The sequence below is a fragment of the Pistacia vera genome, unplaced genomic scaffold (assembly GCF_008641045.1).
Source record: "Pistacia vera cultivar Batoury unplaced genomic scaffold, PisVer_v2 Contig994, whole genome shotgun sequence".
NCBI lineage: Eukaryota > Viridiplantae > Streptophyta > Magnoliopsida > Sapindales > Anacardiaceae > Pistacia > Pistacia vera.
The window spans coordinates 82,632-102,917 of record NW_022196883.1 but is presented as its reverse complement, the minus strand read 5'-3'; the positions used below and the strand labels follow the sequence as shown (position 1 = coordinate 102,917).

At 35.0% G+C, this 20,286-nt stretch overlaps 4 protein-coding genes across 6 annotated transcripts; 1 reads left to right on the top strand and 3 right to left on the bottom strand.

Moving 5' to 3' along the window:
- Positions 1 to 1,698: 1,698 nt before the first annotated feature.
- On the top strand, positions 1,699 to 6,258 carry LOC116121551. The gene is made up of 3 exons (XM_031407506.1): positions 1,699 to 2,032; positions 2,651 to 2,674; positions 5,709 to 6,258. The coding sequence occupies exons 1-3, from the start codon at positions 1,840 to 1,842 to the stop codon at positions 6,053 to 6,055; spliced, it is 564 nt and encodes a 187-aa protein (XP_031263366.1). The 5' UTR covers positions 1,699 to 1,839; the 3' UTR covers positions 6,056 to 6,258.
- A 600-nt stretch (positions 6,259 to 6,858) lies between these two features.
- On the bottom strand, positions 6,859 to 10,169 carry LOC116121572 (fatty acid hydroperoxide lyase, chloroplastic). The gene is made up of 2 exons (XM_031407528.1): positions 9,652 to 10,169; positions 6,859 to 8,056 (listed from the first exon to the last, which is right to left on the bottom strand). The coding sequence occupies exons 1-2, from the start codon at positions 10,102 to 10,104 to the stop codon at positions 7,025 to 7,027; spliced, it is 1,485 nt and encodes a 494-aa protein (XP_031263388.1). The 5' UTR covers positions 10,105 to 10,169; the 3' UTR covers positions 6,859 to 7,024.
- Positions 10,170 to 11,263: 1,094 nt separating this feature from the next.
- Positions 11,264 to 14,327, bottom strand: LOC116121555 (condensin complex subunit 2-like). The gene is made up of 11 exons (XM_031407510.1): positions 14,247 to 14,327; positions 14,115 to 14,175; positions 13,824 to 14,024; positions 13,415 to 13,728; positions 13,136 to 13,289; positions 12,797 to 13,047; positions 12,662 to 12,695; positions 12,154 to 12,287; positions 11,783 to 11,893; positions 11,419 to 11,611; positions 11,264 to 11,340 (listed from the first exon to the last, which is right to left on the bottom strand). The coding sequence occupies exons 1-11, from the start codon at positions 14,325 to 14,327 to the stop codon at positions 11,264 to 11,266; spliced, it is 1,611 nt and encodes a 536-aa protein (XP_031263370.1).
- An 834-nt stretch (positions 14,328 to 15,161) lies between these two features.
- On the bottom strand, positions 15,162 to 19,965 carry LOC116121566 (condensin complex subunit 2). Of its 3 annotated transcripts, none has more exons than XM_031407522.1 (13): positions 19,676 to 19,965; positions 19,389 to 19,490; positions 19,184 to 19,298; positions 18,346 to 18,419; positions 18,214 to 18,274; positions 17,923 to 18,123; positions 17,514 to 17,827; positions 17,235 to 17,388; positions 16,896 to 17,146; positions 16,761 to 16,794; positions 16,254 to 16,387; positions 15,876 to 15,986; positions 15,162 to 15,704 (listed from the first exon to the last, which is right to left on the bottom strand). In XM_031407522.1, exons 1-13 carry the CDS (start codon positions 19,916 to 19,918, stop codon positions 15,489 to 15,491), a joined length of 2,010 nt encoding a protein of 669 aa, XP_031263382.1. In that variant the 5' UTR covers positions 19,919 to 19,965; the 3' UTR covers positions 15,162 to 15,488. The 3 variants fall into 3 exon arrangements, with proteins under 3 accessions (XP_031263382.1, XP_031263383.1, XP_031263384.1); XM_031407523.1 differs by having other exon boundaries at positions 16,896 to 17,143; XM_031407524.1 differs by lacking the exon at positions 15,876 to 15,986.
- Positions 19,966 to 20,286: the final 321 nt, after the last annotated feature.

The following is a 20,286-nucleotide window of genomic DNA, read 5'->3' as shown; positions in this document are numbered from 1 at the left end:
AGAAAATGTTGGATTATTGGAAAGTTAAATTACTTGAAAATCATTGGAAATATTTAGAAAAATATGTTTGGTTAATTGATAGGTATGTTATATTAATATGTTTGGTTGGGAGAAATAAATTGGTGGGTATATTATTTAAATTACTGAATTATCCTTTAATTAAATATTATTATTATATTATTTTTTAATATTGATTATTATTTGGATTATTATAAACCCCCGCATTTAAAAACTTAGCAAAAATAATCTCATAATAAAAGTTTGGAAAATCAACAAAGCACTCCTACCAACCCAGCCATTGTCGGTCGTCGATAACCACCAAAGGCTGCCAACAATCTAATGACGCACAGAAGGCAGGAAATGGTATCCGTGTGCCGTAGGCCATTTCCAACCAGATCTCTAGCCGGAAATGGCCAGACATGACAGATCTGGCCATTAATGGCCAGATCAATTATGGATCTGGCCGTCAATGGCCATTGATCTGGCTGTCATCACTATCTGGCCATTTTCGACCATGTATTTGGTTGGAAATGGCCATATCAGCTCACGACGGCTATTTTCGCCCTTCCGTGTGCCGTTCCGACGGACAGCGGCGGCTAGCCGTAGTGGTGGTTTTCCGACGACAGGTGGGTGGGGGTGGTGGCTTGGGTGAGTTGCAATTTGTTTTGAATTCAAGGGTAATTTTGTCCAAAAAGTTAATTAATTTGGGTGAAATAGTAAAGTCATATTCATGTAAATAATTTAAAAATAAGGGCATTATTGTCCTAAAATTTTATTAATAAAGGATAAAATTGTAACAATAAAAGATAATCTTGGTAATCTTAGAATACCTAAGAAAATTGAAGTAATTTGATTACCTCCAATATTACCAATAGTAATCACTATTGGTATTTGAAGATTACCAGTATCTTATATTACTTAACAACCAAACATAGTAATAAAGTAATATAAAATGACTTAACTCCAATAATCTCACATAACTCTCAACCAAACGCCCCCTTAAAATGGTGAATTAACATAGATTTGGATTAGTTTACTATGTTTGGTTGGATTTTTGAACTACCTAGATTTAACCGTTAGTTCATTTCAATTTTTACCATCAGTTATGCATATGCTAAAATAAATTACAACATTATATTATTCAATAAAAATAATCTTGAATAAAATAATTAATATTAGTAATGCATATGTTAAACTTAAAAGAAAAAAAAAAAATGTTAATGTAAGAGGCATGAGATCAAAAATCTTCTTACATCTAAAAAATAACACAAATCTTTATGTGTTGGTGAATAGTTGAACTTACCATCGATAAATATTTACTTAATTAATTTTTTATCTTTTATTTTAATGCCTAAAATTTAAAAGATTTTTTTTGTTTTCACATATTAAGGGTTGATTTGTTATGATTTAAACCATATAATGAATTTCTCTTTTACCCTTAGATGGTTAGTTAAAAATGTAGGGCGTGTGATAATTTTAGTGGTGTAATTGCAAGAAAAAAAACTAAGAAAAGATCGCAAAAAAAGAGTAGAATAAAAAGGGCTGAAATAAGAAAGCTTTTATTAAACTTAGGACTTACCTGTAACTTTCAAAAACATGAGGGCAGTAGGTTAAATTCGTCCATAAACTGGCTCTGGGCCTCAGTTGTGTGTTTATCATGAGGCCTGGGGCTAATATACATATAAAATACGTATAATTCATCAGTTAACAGTGCTCTGTGCTTTGCCGGTGATTGACAGCCCAATTCTTTACCGCGTAGAGCCGCTAAATTATTATAAAATACCAAGATAGGAAGAAGAAGAAAAGCAGGGGCGAAAGGTCTGATCACTCTCCATAGACATGGCGATGAACCAAGCGGCAATACTGAAAGTAGGTTTGGTTTTTATGGGAGTGTGCTTGTTCGGTTATATAGTGGGTCCACCTTTGTACTGGCACTTCATGGAGGGTTTAGCGGCTGTGAGCCGTTCCTCCACCACCTGCGATCCTTGCCGTTGTGATTGCTCCTCTCAGCCTCTCCTCTCCATCTCTGACGGTATTTTCCTTTTTACCCTCCGATCTTCCCAGATCCATGATTTCCTCGCTTTCTTTCAGATCTGCACTCTAATTTTGTTTTTTTCTTCTGTGATTTCAATGCTAGTAACCTTTTCTACTATAATTCTTACTTCGATTAACTTGAAAAAAAATTCTAAATTTTTTTATTCAGGTTCCTGTGGGTTTGTATGTTTGTAAATTTTATTTAAAGCATTATAGATTTTAGATGGACCAGAGTTTACCATAATTCTATAAGAAAAACAAATACTTTAACAGTATTAAGTATTGATTATTAATGTATTGGTCATGACTGAGTATGCGAAATTTGTTCTTAATAAGTGTTCAAGTTTTGCCTATTTCATATGTGTATTGATGGTTTTGTGCTGTGTGCACTCAAGTGTGTGTAGACTTGAGCAAGTATGTCTTAGTTTCTGAATTTGCATTTGATGTGAATGCATTGTGATGGCTTTTTGTGTGTGATATGTGTAACCAAATTCTGCATTTACATAATCTAATAAGTTGAGTTATATAGAGTTTTAACTTTCTGACGCTTTTTTCTTTTATTTGAATAAACATCGAACTTGTACTTATTTCAGTTTTTTTGTCCATGTTTGTGCAGGATTAAGCAATGCATCCTTCACAGGTTAGTTCCTTTATCAGGTGTCAAGTGTAGAGTAGGATGTTAATGATTTCATTTTCTTTGTCTATATTTTTGTTAAAAGTATATATGCATGGGACTAGGAACATAAATGATATTGTTACAATACCTAATACCCTTCAGTTCCAAACTATTCTACTAAATTGCATCTTGTTGCTTGGCCGGCATTAGAATGTAGCTTCAAATTCAATGAACTTTTAAGAAAAATTATGGGTTTTTGGGTATGAAAAAAGAAAAATGCAACTTGTGTTGTCTGGTTGTTTTCTTCTACTATTCCTAAGATTTACTTCCAAATGCAGATTGAGTTGTTTAAATGTTTGCATATCATGAAGAAAATGGTATTTGTTTTAGCAATTATGTACTAAAAGCCTTACCATTATATTTCTCTTTTACCCTTCTATAATGTCGGACTCAAACTAAATCTTATTGCCCATAAATGGCTTTTATACACTTACGAGAAGCTGTTTCTGTGGAACCAAATCCTGCTTTCTATGGAAATAAATTAAAGCAACCTTTTTATGAGGCCTAAATGTTTATATTTGAGTGCTTATAATTTGAGGACAGTCTGACTGCACTTTAAGATTATAAAGCGAAATGACATGTTAAACTAAATTATTAATGATGTGTGGTCATTTATCTATGTTTTGCGTATTCTCATCCTGATCCTAGTGTGTGTTGTTGTTCTTTGTTTTGCTTGAACCTACATTCACAGATAGGCAATACCAATCAAAGAACCCTTTGAAATAACTACTCATAATTAATGTTGGAAAAGTAACCCACCCGCCCAGCCTGGCCCGCGATGGGTTATTGGTTTTGGCGGGTCGGTCCTAACACGCTCGCTCCAATTTTTTTGGGATTGGTTGGCCTAGCCTGGCCCGCCAACCCTAACACGCCAGGTTAGGCTGCGAGCCTGGCTGGGTTAGCCCCCTTTTTTTATTTTTTATTTTATTTTGTTTTGTTTAGTTAACTTTTCAAATGAATAATTAACAATTTATAAATGAATAAATGTAATTGTTTTTAGTTAACTTTTCAAATATCAATAATTCAATTAAATTTTTTTTTTTTTTTTTGGTTAACATTTCAAATTAGATTTATTCATTTATCAAAAAATAAAATAAGAAATTATAATAATAATTGTCTCGTTAAAAACCTCACCAAGAAAAACCCAATGGGACAAAAACTTGGTAAAGAAAAAAGAGTGCAATAATTGACAATTAATTTACAAGTTACAATTTACAAAACAATTAATTTGTGGGTGATTTACACATACAATATTTTTATACAATATTATATGACCAAATAAGATTGAATGATTTTAAATTTAAATTAAACTTTTGAATGATTTTAAATTTAAATTAAACTTTCACTCAATCATCTTTTGCCACATAATGCTATATGAGAAATATTGTATGAGAAAAATATTGTATGAGAATGATGTATATGTAATATTACTCTTATCGGTTTGGGTCATCAATGATCAATTTGTTAATAAGTCGTTTTATAATGGGTCGTATTAGGTAGGGGTGTTCGGTTCTGGGTACCCTGCACTTTTTGAAGGAACCGGAACCGACGGTTCCTTAAAATTTGGAGCCAGAACCGAAACCGGAACCGAAAGGTTCCGGTTCTGGGTACCCTGTAAAATTCATTACCCCCCAAAAGTTTTTAAAATGATAAAAAAACCCTAAAAAACTTACAAACACCCACCCACCTGGCACTTATTAACAAAAATAAGATTACAAATTATAAATTCAAAATTACAAACTTCATTACTTTGTAAAGGTAGATTCTCAAAAGTCAAACCAACGTACTTTAAATGTTATGAAATATAAATATAAATGTATTCACATTAAACTTTCTACAAAAATTTTTATTAACCCCCCTAATCTTTAATTTTATTTTATATTAGTCTCGATTCCTAGTTCTTGGTTTCGGTTCCTAACTATAGGAACTGGAATCGCACAGTAACGGTTCCAAAAATTTGGAACCGGAACCTACCCATTGACGATTGGTTCTGGGTAGGTTATAGGAACTGGAATCGCACAGTAATGGTTCCAAAAATTTGGAACCGGAACCTACCCATTGACGATTGGTTCTGGGTAGGAACCGGAACCAAACCCAGGGTATTCGCCGGTTCTGGTTCCAATCGGTTCTTTTGAACACCCCTAGTATTAGGACTTAGTCTTAAAAAATGTTTGATTTTTTAATTAAATATATTTTAGTGCTAAAGTATTTAAAAATTTATTATAAATAATAAATAATATTTTGGATTATCTTTTTTATTTTTTTAAATTTATATAGTTTAATTGTAAAATGTGATGGTATCACAGTTTATTAGTATTTGTATACGGTTTTATTGATGAAACTTTAGTTAAAGAATGAATTATATTTTATACAAGACATGGAAATTTGAGAATAAGGCTTTGGTATTTAATTTTCTTATATTTTACGTATCATAAAAAATAATAATAACAATGTGTCAAGTTAGACCTCTCTTTGCAATTGCCCTTGAAACTAAACAAAAGGTTGCTGCTGTGGGCCTGTGGCCAATGTTCCCTGCAAAATTTAAAAAAAATAATTAATTTTTTATTTTTTTAAATTTTTTTTGGCCAACCCGTCGGATTGGCTATTGTAAACAAAATAACAACCAAGCCCGCCTAAGGGTTGCATGCGGGTTGAATCCTCTCTAAAGCGGGCCGGGTTAGGGTTTACCCGTCTAACCCGGCCCATTTGTTCCACCTTTACTCATAATCATTAATATCATTTCTGTTGAATGTGGATATAAAGTTCTGCAATTTTGTTCTTTTCATGACCTTTCGATTTAGGTATTATTTCAAGCTAAAAGTCCTTTTTTTTTTTTTAACTGTATATATTGGTTGGGGTTCAAATTTGTAAGTGACTGATGTACTTAGAGAGAGGATTGTTAAGTCTCTGTATCAAATTTATGATCTATTTGATGCCTTATGTGCACGCTCTGTTTGTAAAACCTATTTCTTTTGTCCAATTTGTGTCTATTGAGCAGATTGTGCAAAGCATGACCCAGAAGTGAGTGAAGACACTGAAAAGAATTTTGCAGAGCTACTGACCGAGGAACTGAAGCTTCGGGAAGCTGAAGCTCTGGAGAATCAACGGCGTGCTGATATGGCTCTGCTTGAGGCTAAGAAATTAACATCACAGTATCAGAAGGAAGCAGACAAGTGTAATTCAGGTATGGAAACATGTGAAGAAGCTAGGGAGAAAGCAGAAGCAGCATTAGAGGCACAGAAGAAATTGACAGCCACTTGGGAGCAAAGGGCTCGCCAGAAAGGATGGAAAGAAGGGATGACAAAGTCACGTGCTCAGACTCAGGGAGCTACCCAAGCTGCGTAGAAATTGGCCATGGTTTTGTATAAATATTCATGAGGTCTGATCCCAAGGGCATGACATTCATGAATTTGATGAACTCGTATTTAACTATCTCATTTATTTATATTGTGGTTAATAGTGAGTATAGGCATATTCTCAATTATGAAGCTCTTTGAAGGAACCAAATATGTATGGAAAAGCTCAAATTAGCTTGTTTTGTTGTGTTAGTTTCCATTTGTAACACTTAAAAAGTAGCCACGAGTAATGTGAAACAAAGGCGAGATACAGTAACAGTTATTTTTGCTAGTGAGCTTTAAGATTTGCAGTTCGGGTAATTGTATTTGTGGGCATTACACTCCCAAACTTGTGTCAGTCTGGATCTGCATACTATTCCTGATATAAAAGTAACCGTACAAAGTTTCCTGGCTGAAGGGTGCTATCCTAAAAGCAAGCCCAAAATCGATCCTTTTTGAAAAAGGTCTAAGCCTTCGAGTTGTGGGTTCGGTCTATTATGTTAGATAAATTGGTCCGTCTTTTGAATTTTTAAAAGAATTTGAACCATGAAAATATTATATAAAATCTACTCATATCTAATGCAGTTAAATTCAATACCCCATGCAGAGTTACCTTATCTTATAAAATCACCTTTAGTTATTACGTGAACAAATGTTCATTTTTTTTTCTAATTTTATTAAGTGTATTTATAATGATAATTAAATTTAAATATAACACAAATAAATTACTATATAAGTGCAAGCTTGAAATATTAATTGGAGACGGTACTTTATATGCTCCCAGGAAAATGATGTGAATGGAAAAGATACATGAAAGAAAACTTAAATGAGAGGTTCGACCCACACCATCACTACTCGTTCACTTCATTTCTTCAACTTTAAAAGACAATGGAACCCATCTCACTACTCTTTCGTCATCTATATAAATAACTAGACAAAACTATCATACACCAATCAACCATCACCATCACATCCTCACTCATTTTGCCTTTTCAATGGCTGTGATTGAAGAAGAGCTCCCACTGATTGATTCATATCTTTGAAATATGTATGCAACTATCAAACAAGCCGTGAGAGTAACAATATCTTTACCTGCACACTGTTTATTCGACTCGCTCGGTGACCCAGTCTGTGGCCCGTTAGACCAGTACAAGTAACTCAGTAACTCGCTCCCTTTTTCACCCATAAACCTGTCCGCTTTAAAACTCTCCGGATCTTCAAATACCTTCGAGTCTTTCATTACCTGAGGTTGGTACCCACAGAGCAGCTCACCTTTCTTAATATTATAAACCGAGTCATGCGAACTCAGTTGAAAATCCTTCCTTGCCCTACCATATTGAAGAGGGACTGGAGGGTTGAGTCTCAAAGTTTCATGAACAAAAGACTGAACAAGTTCCAAATTTTTCACCGACTCAAAACTCAAACCTGGTGATCCAACCTTTTCTTTAACTTCTTTTCTTAGTTTCTCTTGTATTCCAGTTTTATCACTAGCAATGGTACCGATCAAAGTTGGTAAAAACACAGAGAAACCACCAAACGCGTTAAACCCTAGCGTGAACAACAAGTTATGAATAGCTTCTTCTTTAGTGAGTCCAAACTCATTGACACCTCGTTGTACGACCTCGTTACCTTGTTTTTCAACGAAGTTATAAAGCTTGTTGTAGTCTCCACTTACTAGGGCAAAAGGGTATGCAAAAGAGTGGAGAAAGATCTCTTCAAGGGGTTGTAAGACTCCAATTTTGATGGTGGGGAGGATCTGGAGGGCAAGCCAGCGGTCAAGCATGGAGTAGCCGGAGTCGGCAATGTTAGGGTCGGTTGTGGGGTCAGCTCCGATGATGGCAGTGGTGAGGAAGTTGAACAAGCTTTTTTGTAAAGGGAATAAATAGCTTGCAGAACCCTTCTCGGAGATATCTGTTTCAACTGTGTCAAACAATATGTCAAGGTTTGATTTGAGTTCTGTAAGCCACACTGTTGAACTGCGTTTCAGAATGTCAATGACGAAGTTCTTGATCTGTGGAGAAGAAAGTGATGGTGTTAGTTAACTAACGTTCTTCAGCGGGAATATATATATATATATATATATTGAAACTAAAAATCTAGAAATTATCTTTTTATCATTACGTGTGAATTTTTGTTTCATCTGAGCTTAAACTAAATTAGTGTTGAAGATTCTCAGTTGAGATTTTAGAGAATTTGACATGTAAGAATATGATGGTGTTATTGGAAAAATAATGACGTGACGTTGACTATGTTGTGTCACGTGTGTTTATATATGACCTCAAAATTAAAAAATAAACATCAAAAGTGGTCCCTAGAATAGGACCACCAATAATAATGCCGTCTCTCAAACTGAAAGCTACCTTTCTTAATTTCTTACTAATTACGACACGCAGACAGCAGAAACAGACCATCCCTTAAATAGCTTCCATTTACACACCGTGGCTGGCAGCCAGCAACCATTCGCTAACAAACAACCATCATGAGCGACAGATCATCGAAAATTTATTTTTAGGCAACTAATTCAGTCATTCATTTAATTTCAGCCGATCATATCTTATCCCCCACTTGTAGAGTGTACACGAAAGTCTTCCAATATGGCCTATATATATATTTCTTCACATAAATGCAATGTTTTATTTAACAATTTAGTTTTTTTTCTTTTATAAAGAAAATGATTGTTTCCATATTACAGTTTTAAGATTTGATATTAAATTTGAATTATTTATTAAAAAAAATGATGTAACTATTCTCCAAAGAGAGGAAACATCAATTCAAGGCCAAACACCTTTTTTTTTTTTTTTTTTTTTTCAGGAGGTCTGAAACAGTTGGACACATCTTAACTAATCCTTCAAAATTTAAAGTTGATGAACAGGTAAGTCCCTCAATAACCACCCTATTAAGGTTTATTATAGAGACTCGAACTCAAGAGTTCATAAAACCTCTTTTAGCTCTTTTACCATCAGATCACCCAACGATAGTTGGTCAAACACATTTTGAATATAAATGTGAATGCCACCAAAAGATCATATAAATTACAATATTATTGTGATAAGTGGTCCCAAAGAGTTAGTCTAACGGTGCAAACCTCTTTTGAATTTTTAGGTTCAAATCTTGGTACCACCTATTAAAATAACATTGCAGTTCATTTAGACTAGACTAGTAATAACATTGCAGTTCATTTAGACTAGACTAGTAAGGTGTATTGAATATACCCGAAAATTAGTGGAAGGGTAGGCAACCAAGCTGACAAGACATATCGGTTAAAAAAAATTTGAATTTTAACATGCTAGTTGACAAACGATTACATATTGTTTCCCATAACTGTTATTTAAAATTAAGTATGACGATATCTGTAAAAATTGAAAAAAAGGAATATTCAGGTGAAGATCTTACTATATCAAGTATACAAAATGAAAGCTTTGGGATGAATGAGAAATCAGAAACCATAACCCAAACTCTGACGCCAGCAAACATAATTATATTGCACAAATTAGTGTTTAATTAGTAATTAGTTAAAAAAAATTGAATGAATGTAGACATTATTAATTATAAGCAAACTAATAATTAATTTTCTAGGGCTAGCTGAAGGTCATGAACCGTACGTACCTTAGCGTGTTGTGGCTCAGAAGTATCAAGATAAGCACAAGTTCTTAAATCTCCAGTAAATTTGGCACTAGGCATGAAATCGCCAATAAGAATATTCTTCTTCTCCACAATCTCCATATCAAAAAGATGCGAAAAAGACTTGCAGTCTAGAACAGCAATAACATTCGGGTTAACACCCAGAAAGAGTGGCCACGTTGGGGGCAAATTTGTTCGGAACACCGTGCTCTTGTGCTTCTCTATACGTTTCTTGAAGAAAGTACCAGGACCCTGGAACCAGAAGTAGTCGAGGCGGTCTGAGATGGGCCCAAGCAAAGGCCAACCGTAAGATCCGGGGATTGTACGAAGTGGGAGGGACGTTGCGGGAGGCGACACGGTGGAGAGTGGTGGCTGTGAAGACAAGGGTGATGATGAAGATGGCATGCCGGGAGTTAAACTCATGGATTTGATCATCATAGTGGTAGCGTTGAAGTTTGAACGATGGTTTGTTAGGTTTACTGAGAGAGAGTGCTTATGTTATATAGGATTTTGTTGATAAAAGCCAATGGATGAGTTGTCATTCAATATTGTGATGAGACAGCAACCACGGTACAAGAGCACGGTTAAGTTAATTTAATGACTTAATGTTATTTCACTAAGCTTATAAATTCTCTTGCTGTTCATATTACAAAAATACCTTTTTTTTTTTTTTTTTTTTTATCTTGACAAAATTATGTTGTTTATACATGTTGATGAAAGAATATATAATTTTATGTATATATTGGGAAACAATTATATCCGAAAAGGCAGGATAAATTTGTTATGAGTATAAACCATTAGAGTAATTATATTTATATTGACATTCGACCTTTGTACCTGATTAAAAACTTGTGCACTAAAATGTGGACGGTGAAGAAGAAAATATCTTGACAAGAGGACAACTTAAGTATTACCTCTTAGTTATTAACGCGTGACCTGTATTATTTCTGCCACCTGTCTTAGTCACTTCAAATTTCTGAAACACTGTATATGTAACTGACGCTACACCCTCCTCATGAAAATAATAGTAGACACGTTATAACAGCCATTACGCTTCATTTTATTTTTGTGTACAAGCACGTTTTAAGCAATTGTCCAGGTGAAAATGAACTGTTTTAACCAAGTTTTGGGAAAAAAAAATAATAAAGTTTTATATGTCGTTTTCTAATGAAAAATTACTAATCTCTCTTCACAAGCACTATTTAGACTATTAAACTGTCTTTCCATGAGTTGAGACTTGAGAGTACGGCAGTTCTTAACAGAAAATAAAAGGTTGCAAGGACGATCATTAGATCGAGTCACATGTATTTTCTATGACAAGGAGATTTGAGATGGAGCTCTAGGAGACTTGGACAAGCAAATTTTTGTGCACCATGCATGAGTTCGTTGAGGGACCTTCTCAAACAAAAATCTTCAAAGACGCCACTATTATTATTTTGTGTAACACGTTGCTATTGTGTGTTTCACGTGGAGAACCAAAGAGTTGTCTCAACTCTCAAGCACAGGATAGAAGGATGTGATGGACATATATCAAATTAGTTATCTGCCAATCAGCATGCAGATAGACAGACAGATCAAGACAAATTCACAAAAAAAGTTACAACTTTGTGGTACCCCAATTGAGTGTGTGAACGAGAGGCACAACAAGCTTAGGACATGCAGTTATCACTTCCACTAATTACACAAATACCATACACAAGCATCACAGACATTATGATTGCTTTACACTTCAGTAATTACTTGAATGCATACCATTTGAAGGAAGCTGTATACTAAGATCATCCAAGCTGGTGCAGCCGTGGATGCTCAAACCATGCTCATTAGCTAAATGTAATAGGCATATAAAACACAGATGAGGTGAGATATCCTTGACAGTTGCAGCAGCTCGGCAGTCGGTAGGAAATTTCGCCAAGAGGTGCCTGAATGATTGTGTCTCTTCTTGACCCTTTTCAAGAAACAAAATATCTAAATTAGAGATCACCATTATCCCAACTTTAATTCACTTAAGACGGTGTGGGTGCAAGAAGTCTTTGTACACCCATTCATAAGGTCAGTTACAACTAACATTCTATTATCACCACATGACGTTTGCCAAGAGCAAATCCTATTAGCATACCTCAACACCCATTTGAGCAGATTCCTGTATCTGATCCCATATAGTTTGTTTCAAAGTCTGAACATCAACTTGTTTAGAAGTTCTGTCATACTCAACTTCAATTTTTTGTATCTGAATGGTTAAGTTAAGAAGCAAAACGTAAGCACCAACTACAAAAAGTTTTCACCACATAGTGAATGTTTGAAATAACATTTTAAATCTGCATTCTTAAAAAACGTAGAGAATCAAAGGTCTTTGCGTCGTCTTGATACATAATATTACTAAACATAATACCATGGGTATATATGGTAACATCATTTCAAAGGGCATAGAATGCCCACATTCACAGTAATTGGAAAAGGAAGGGCTAAATAATAGACAAACCAACCAACCTGGCGAGGCTGAGAGACAAGTGTGCCGTCCTCCACATCACTTTGATCATTTCCGTCATCAAATTGGCAACCAAATGTTTCGTCGCCCCAGGATGGTAATGTTTCACAATCATCACTTTCCTCTCTCGATTCAACTGGAGATAGAGGAAAATATGAAGATGTGTAATATAACCAAATCCCAAGCATTTATAACTTAAATAATATGTAAACTAGATAGGTTAGAGTTATGACTGTACAAACTCAAATTTTGTTAGACATGTAAAAATAAAGGCTAAAAATCCGGAATTTGTTAAATAATCTGTTGGAAGACTGACAGTTATAAGCATGATGCTCAGCAACATGCTCAATATATACTATAATTTACGAAAAAGTTAGAGACACCGCAATGGTAATTAATACAATTTATTTAAGCCTGTATTTAAGAATATAAGCACAAACGACACAAATTATCAGTACTTCTCAGACATTCAAAAATGTATTTGACAATTATCCCAGACAAAAAAGTTACCTGAGGACTTTCTTCTTCTCCTCTTCCCAAGGCACTACAATCAGCAAAATCAACTTAAGAACAGAAAAAAGAATGAAGATGAAAAAATTTAACCACTGAATCGTATCATGGTTGTATAATTGTGTTAAGTTTTACCATTAGACTAGGTAGAAGAAACAATTTGACAAGATCCTCTGGTTGATAATGACAGTCTTCAGGCAGCATTGTATTACAATGTGCTCTACTTGCAGGCATCAATAGCGACTTTGGATTTTTTGGAGGTGCAAATATATCTGGTAATTCTTCATCTAAGGCCTTTGTGAAATCTATATCAGGTTCTGCTTGTTTCTTACTCCTTGTTTTCTTATTTGTTACTGGTGATGCATTTTCTGAAGCAGGATCATCTTCTGAACCAGCAAAAAGAGTTCATTTTATGTTCCAATGTCAATGAACCACAGAAACCCAAAAAAAAAAAAAGGCAATTAATATTATCACCTGCTACAGGACCTTTAACTTTTCGATACTTCCAGTGATCAGGACCTGCCCAAGCATTTTGTTTTGAAGAAATTCCCAAACTTAAAAATAAATGTTCATCAACTTTCTCAAATCTGTCCATATCAGGGTTGTGAGAAGAAAATGGTTCAGTTTCCTGCAAAAAGTAATTCCAAACTATTGGGCATGAAACTTCATTCTTGAAATCTTCAAATGATAATGGGAAAAGTAATAGAACATATTACAGCCAAAACTCAATGAACAGGAGGTATATGAAAAAACCTCATCATAACTTGGAAAAGTCGGATCTACACCACTGATGTTCTCATCAACAATGCTTGATCGGTCATCATGAACAAAAGCAGAGGTCTGGCCATCATGATCAAAAGCAGAGGTCCCATAATCCTCACATGCACCACCATCGAACTCAACTTCATTATTATTCAAAGCTTCAACTTCATCAATCACTTTCTGGCTAGAACCAAAAGTATCTAATGGCCTTCTATTATCTTCATCAAACTCATTGATGATAATCTTAAGGGTTGGTGAGATTTCATTCTTCACTTGCATGTTCAGTACCATCTGTTCAACATAGTCTATAAAAAACAACAAAAATTGACCGCCATTAGAACCACAAATTCCTAACACAAAACTACAAAACAGAGAAAATATTATAGTAGAAGCAACAAACCTCTGATAAAAGAAAGGTCAATTGTATCTGACTCATAATGTTGGTTTGCACATGATGTGCCCTTCCCTGGTACTTCTTGTGAATCAAAGAGAACCCGGCATCCAGCATATACTCCAAGATTATTCAGCAAGAGACCCTTAGCTCCACCTTCATCAAATTGTGCAGATGTCTGATGATAGAGTGGATCGACGGCAAATGCAACTGACGAAAGAAAAGAGAAAGGAAATGCCATCATATTTCTAAATGTAAATCTCAAACCAGTGATGGACATGGCTAGAATGTGTGACCAACCATCGAATTTCTTCAAATTAAGTGCCTCAAAAGAGGATTCCAGTGTTGACAAAGGTGACAGCTGCATGTATTGAAATTTATGAGTTTATAGATATAATATTAGCCAACTCATTAAGTAAACAAAGGTATCACCTTTTTCTCCACATCTTTCTTTGAGTGCCCTTCCTTATGTCCAGTTTGAACGCTGGCATCCTCCACCATGGTATCTGACATCGTAATACAACATTAGGAGATTAACAACCCTAAGAAAAAGGGGGATGCAGGGTAGCTGCAAATTGAAATCTTAAAAGCAAGCTTAATGACATGAATCTTTATAAGCAATTACATTAGTACATGAGGTAGCTCAGACTAGAGAAAATCAAGTAGGAAGGAAGGAGGACAAATAAATATGCATGCTTAAAAACTTACCTTGTCGATAAAAAATAAACCGATCTTGGAGGAAAAAATGAAAGTTACAATCCATGGAAGCTAAAAATTATGCATATACGCAACAAAATATTATATTAAAGTTTTGTTAGAAATGAAAAACTTCTTGTAAATCATTCTTATTGATAGTATTTTACCCTAAACTTGCCTCTCTGAGAAAAAGGATGAGCCAACTTATCTAACAAAGGAAACAGGTTAACAGTAGGGGGAAATCTTATTGACGATTCTCAGTTTTCAGTACACTAGTCTTACTAATGAGAGTTCATATGGATGAGGTGTAAAGTTTCTGGCAAGTTCAATTGTATATAATGCTGAAACTATCAAGACCATAAGACAATTTTATACGTGTAAAAAAAAAATAATAAAGTTTTATATGTCGTTTTCTAATGAAAAATTACTAATCTCTCTTCACAAGCACTATTTAGACTATTAAACTGTCTTTCCATGAGTTGAGACTTGAGAGTACGGCAGTTCTTAACAGAAAATAAAAGGTTGCAAGGACGATCATTAGATCGAGTCACATGTATTTTCTATGACAAGGAGATTTGAGATGGAGCTCTAGGAGACTTGGACAAGCAAATTTTTGTGCACCATGCATGAGTTCGTTGAGGGACCTTCTCAAACAAAAATCTTCAAAGACGCCACTATTATTATTTTGTGTAACACGTTGCTATTGTGTGTTTCACGTGGAGAACCAAAGAGTTGTCTCAACTCTCAAGCACAGGATAGAAGGATGTGATGGACATATATCAAATTAGTTATCTGCCAATCAGCATGCAGATAGACAGACAGATCAAGACAAATTCACAAAAAAAGTTACAACTTTGTGGTACCCCAATTGAGTGTGTGAACGAGAGGCACAACAAGCTTAGGACATGCAGTTATCACTTCCACTAATTACACAAATACCATACACAAGCATCACAGATATTATGATTGCTTTATACTTCAGTAATTACTTGAATGCATACCATTTGAAGGAAGCTGTATACTAAGATCGTCCAAGCTGGTGCAGCCGTGGATGCTCAAACCATGCTCATTAGCTAAATGTAATAGGCATATAAAACACAGATGAGGTGAGATATCCTTGACAGTTGCAGCAGCTCGGCAGTCGGTAGGAAATTTCGCCAAGAGGTGCCTGAATGATTGTGTCTCTTCTTGACCCTTTTCAAGAAACAAAATATCTAAATTAGAGATCACCATTATCCCAACTTTAATTCACTTAAGACGGTGTGGGTGCAAGAAGTCTTTGTACACCCATTCATAAGGTCAGTTACAACTAACATTCTATTATCACCACATGACGTTTGCCAAGAGCAAATCCTATTAGCATACCTCAACACCCATTTGAGCAGATTCCTGTATCTGATCCCATATAGTTTGTTTCAAAGTCTGAACATCAACTTGTTTAGAAGTTCTGTCATACTCAACTTCAATTTTTTGTATCTGAATGGTTAAGATAAGAAGCAAAACGTAAGCACCAACTACAAAAAGTTTTCACCACATAGTGAATGTTTGAAATAACATTTTAAATCTGCGTTCTTAAAAAACGTAGAGAATCAAAGGTCTTTGCGTCGTCTTGATACATAATATTACTAAACATAATGCCATGGGTATATATGGTAAGAAGTCACATCATTTCAAAGGGCATAGAATGCCTACATTCACAGTAATTGGAAAAGGAAGGGCTAAATAATAGACAAACCAACCAACCTGGCGAGGCTGAGAGACAAGTGTGCCGTCCTCCACATCACTTTGATCATTTCCGTCATCAAATTGGCAACCAAATGTTTCGTCGCCCCAGGATGGTAATGGTTCACAATCATCACTTTCCTCTCTCGATTCAACTGGAGATAGAGGAAAATATGAAGATGTGTAATATAACCAAATCCCAAGCATTTATAACTTAAATAATATGTAAACTAGATAGGTTAGAGTTATGACTGTACAAACTCAAATTTTGTTAGACATGTAAAAATAAAGGCTAAAAATCCGGAATTTGTTAAATAATCTGTTGGAAGACTGACAGTTATAAGCATGATGCTCAGCAACATGCTCAATATATACTATAATTTACGAAAAAGTTAGAGACACCGCAATGGTAATTAATACAATTTATTTAAGCCTGTATTTAAGAATACAAGCACTAACGACACAAATTATCAGTACTTCTCAGACATTCAAAAATGTATTTGACAATTATCCCAGACAAAAAAGTACCTGAGGACTTTCTTCTTCTCCTCTTCCCAAGGCACTACAATCAGCAGAATCAACTTAAGAACAGAAAAAAGAATGAAGATGAAAAAATTTAACCACTGAATCGTATCATGGTTGTATAATTGTGTTAAGTTTTACCATTAGACTAGGTAGAAGAAACAATTTGACAAGATCCTCTGGTTGATAATGACAGTCTTCAGGCAGCATTGTATTACAATGTGCTCTACTTGCAGGCATCAATAGCGACTTTGGATTTTTTGGAGGTGCAAATATATCTGGTAATTCTTCATCTAAGGCCTTTGTGAAATCTATATCAGGTTCTGCTTGTTTCTTACTCCTTGTTTTCTTATTTGTTACTGGTGATGCATTTTCTGAAGCAGGATCATCTTCTGAACCAGCAAAAAGAGTTCATTTTATGTTCCAATGTCAATGAACCACAGAAACCCAAAAAAAAAAAAAGGCAATTAATATTATCACCTGCTACAGGACCTTTAACTTTTCGATACTTCCAGTGATCAGGACCTGCCCAAGCATTTTGTTTTGAAGAAATTCCCAAACTTAAAAATAAATGTTCATCAACTTTCTCAAATCTGTCCATATCAGGGTTGTGAGAAGAAAATGGTTCAGTTTCCTGCAAAAAGTAATTCCAAACTATTGGGCATGAAACTTCATTCTTGAAATCTTCAAATGATAATGGGAAAAGTAATAGAACATATTACAGCCAAAACTCAATGAACAGGAGGTATATGAAAAAACCTCATCATAACTTGGAAAAGTCGGATCTACACCACTGATGTTCTCATCAACAATGCTTGATCGGTCATCATGAACAAAAGCAGAGGTCTGGTCATCATGATCAAAAGCAGAGGTCCCATAATCCTCACATGCACTACCATCGAACTCAACTTCACTATTATTCAAAGCTTCAACTTCATCAATCACTTTCTGGCTAGAACCAAGAGTATCTAATGGCCTTCTATTATCTTCATCAAACTCATTGATGATAATCTTAAGGGTTGGTGAGATTTCATTCTTCACTTGCATGTTCAGTACCATCTGTTCAACATAGTCTATAAAAAACAACAAAAATTGACCGCCATTAGAACCACAAATTCCTAACACAAAACTACAAAACAGAGAAAATATTATAGTAGAAGCAACAAACCTCTGATAAAAGAAAGGTCAATTGTATCTGACTCATAATGTTGGTTTGCACATGATGTGCCCTTCCCTGGTACTTCTTGTGAATCAAAGAGAACCCGGCATCCAGCATATACTCCAAGATTATTCAGCAAGAGACCCTTAGCTCCACCTTCATCAAATTGTGCAGATGTCTGATGATAGAGTGGATCGACGGCAAATGCAACTGACGAAAGAAAAGAGAAAGGAAATGCCATCATATTTCTAAATGTAAATCTCAAACCAGTGATGGACATGGCTAGAATGTGTGACCAACCATCGAATTTCTTCAAATTAAGTGCCTCAAAAGAGGATTCCAGTGTTGACAAAGGTGACAGCTGCATGTATTGAAATTTATGAGTTTATAGATATAATATTAGCCAACTCATTAAGTAAACAAAGGTATCACCTTTTTCTCCACATCTTTCTTTGAGTGCCCTTCCTTATGTCCAGTTTGAACGCTGGCATCCTCCACCATGGTATCTGACATCGTAATACAACATTAGGAGATTAACAACCCTAAGAAAAAGGGGGATGCAGGGTAGCTGCAAATTGAAATCTTAAAAGCAAGCTTAATGACATGAATCTTTATAATCAATTACATTAGTACATGAGGTAGCTCAGACTAGAGAAAATCAAGTAGGAAGGAAGGAGGACAAATAAATATGCATGCTTAAAAACTTACCTTGTCGATAAAAAATAAACCGATCTTGGAGGAAAAAATGAAAGTTACAATCCATGGAAGCTAAAAATTATGCATATACGCAAAAAAATATTATATTAAAGTTTTGTCAGAAATGAAAAACTTCTTGTAAATCATTCTTATTGATAGTATTTTACCCTAAACTTGCCTCTCTGAGAAAAAGGATGAGCCAACTTATCTAACAAAGGAAACAGGTTGACAGTAGGGGGAAATCTTATTGACTATTCTCAGTTTTCATTACACTAGTCTTACTAATGAGAGTTCATATGGATGAGGTGTAAAGTTTCTGGCAAGTTCAATTGTATATAATGCTGAAACTATCAAGACCATAAGACAATTTTATACGTGTACTATCCACGAAATGATGTATACTGGCCCTTGAATAACTTCTAACTTTCCTGCAATTGAACAATGATCAATTGACATAATACTTGAGACAATACTTTCCTAATTATAGTCGTACAAAACCAAGACTAGAATCAAAGCACATTGCATGCAATCCTTGCACTAATATAACTTCAGTCTTCAGCATAAGAAACCTAACCTTCATCTTCTTGTCCAGCTCTATTAATTCCACCAAGAACCTTGTATGCTTCTGAATGCAGTGAGTCCACCCTCGCTGAGTATATCTTAACTCCAGCTTCGAGAGTGCAACTTGCCTGTGGAGATAGTCATTTATACATGTTTTCCTAAGTATGAAAAATGCAAAAGGGTGTTATAATTGTCAAATTCAAGATAGAATAACACACCTTTTGAAAATTAGTCTCCACATTATTTTCTTCTTCCACCTTAATAATCTCACCTAGATGGTCAATCAAGCTCAGTTCCCAGGTATTCTTTTGATTAATTTTCTGCATGCCCATCAAACAAAACCAACAAAAATAAATATATAAATACAACTAATACTCCAAAACGACCATTCATCCACCATCGACATTATAGTACACTAATAAATTCTCCATTTCTAGTAATATAAATTCAAATTTCAAAATAAAAAGATCGCAGAAATATTGACAGTTAAAGGGATTGTACGGACATTTTCGCTGGCGAGTTTGATGCAATTATCTAACAACTCAAGAATCTGGTCCTTGCACAGACAGGGAGAGTCAGCCTGGTTTGGAGGCGGAGCATGGACTACCTTCCGGCGGATAGCGGCGGCTCGAGCCTCTCGGGCCTGGGCCCGCTCTCGTCTGTCGTCGTTGGAGCCCAAGAAGAAGGGGCTGGTCGGAGATGCCACCGGAATTCTTTGCCTCCTACTAGGGCTTAGGATTTCAGCCATTTGTGCCAATTCAAACACGAATCGAGAATCGCATAATAGGGTTGGGAGTTTTAAGATGTAGTTGCATAAGTGAATTAATGGATTTTCCCTCCAGTTTATGTTTTGAAATTTGGGTTTGGAGAGAGATGACACGCTGCGTGTGATGTATGGAGTTGTTATGAGGTCTAATATCATTTCGCCGTTTAAATTTTTGATCTTATTTAGACGGTGGAAAAGCCCCCGATAATGCATATTACAAATTTACAATGATGTAAATTCAACTTTAAATTTTCAATGCAAATTTAATAATTAACATTATATTTAAAAATTCAACTTTAAATTGATTAACTGAATATCAGGATCATCAATTAGCATCAATATACCATCAT

Bases quoted from the DNA above. Each gene is read 5' to 3' on its own strand.
- LOC116121566 (XM_031407522.1), bottom strand. From the start codon at position 19,918: ATGGCTGAAATCCTAAGCCCTAGTAGGAGGCAAAGAATTCCGGTGGCA. The intron at 19,491-19,675 runs GTCCGTACAATC...ATGGGCATGCAG, and splicing joins TCAAACTCGCCAGCGAAAAT to AAAATTAATCAAAAGAATAC. The intron at 17,147-17,234 runs GTGATAATATTA...TTGCTGGTTCAG, and splicing joins AGTTAAAGGTCCTGTAGCAG to AAGATGATCCTGCTTCAGAA.
- LOC116121555 (XM_031407510.1), bottom strand. From the start codon at position 14,327: ATGTCAGATACCATGGTGGAGGATGCCAGCGTTCAAACTGGACATAAG. The intron at 14,025-14,114 runs GTTGGTCACACA...TTCTTTCGTCAG, and splicing joins TAATTTGAAGAAATTCGATG to TTGCATTTGCCGTCGATCCA. The intron at 13,290-13,414 runs GTTTTTTCATAT...TACTTTTTGCAG, and splicing joins CTTTTCCAAGTTATGATGAG to GAAACTGAACCATTTTCTTC.
- LOC116121551 (XM_031407506.1), top strand. From the start codon at position 1,840: ATGGCGATGAACCAAGCGGCAATACTGAAAGTAGGTTTGGTTTTTATG. The intron at 2,033-2,650 runs GTATTTTCCTTT...ATGTTTGTGCAG, and splicing joins TCTCCTCTCCATCTCTGACG to GATTAAGCAATGCATCCTTC. The intron at 2,675-5,708 runs GTTAGTTCCTTT...TCTATTGAGCAG, and splicing joins AAGCAATGCATCCTTCACAG to ATTGTGCAAAGCATGACCCA.
- LOC116121572 (XM_031407528.1), bottom strand. From the start codon at position 10,104: ATGATGATCAAATCCATGAGTTTAACTCCCGGCATGCCATCTTCATCA. The intron at 8,057-9,651 runs GTACGTACGGTT...TCTTCTCCACAG, and splicing joins CTGAGCCACAACACGCTAAG to ATCAAGAACTTCGTCATTGA.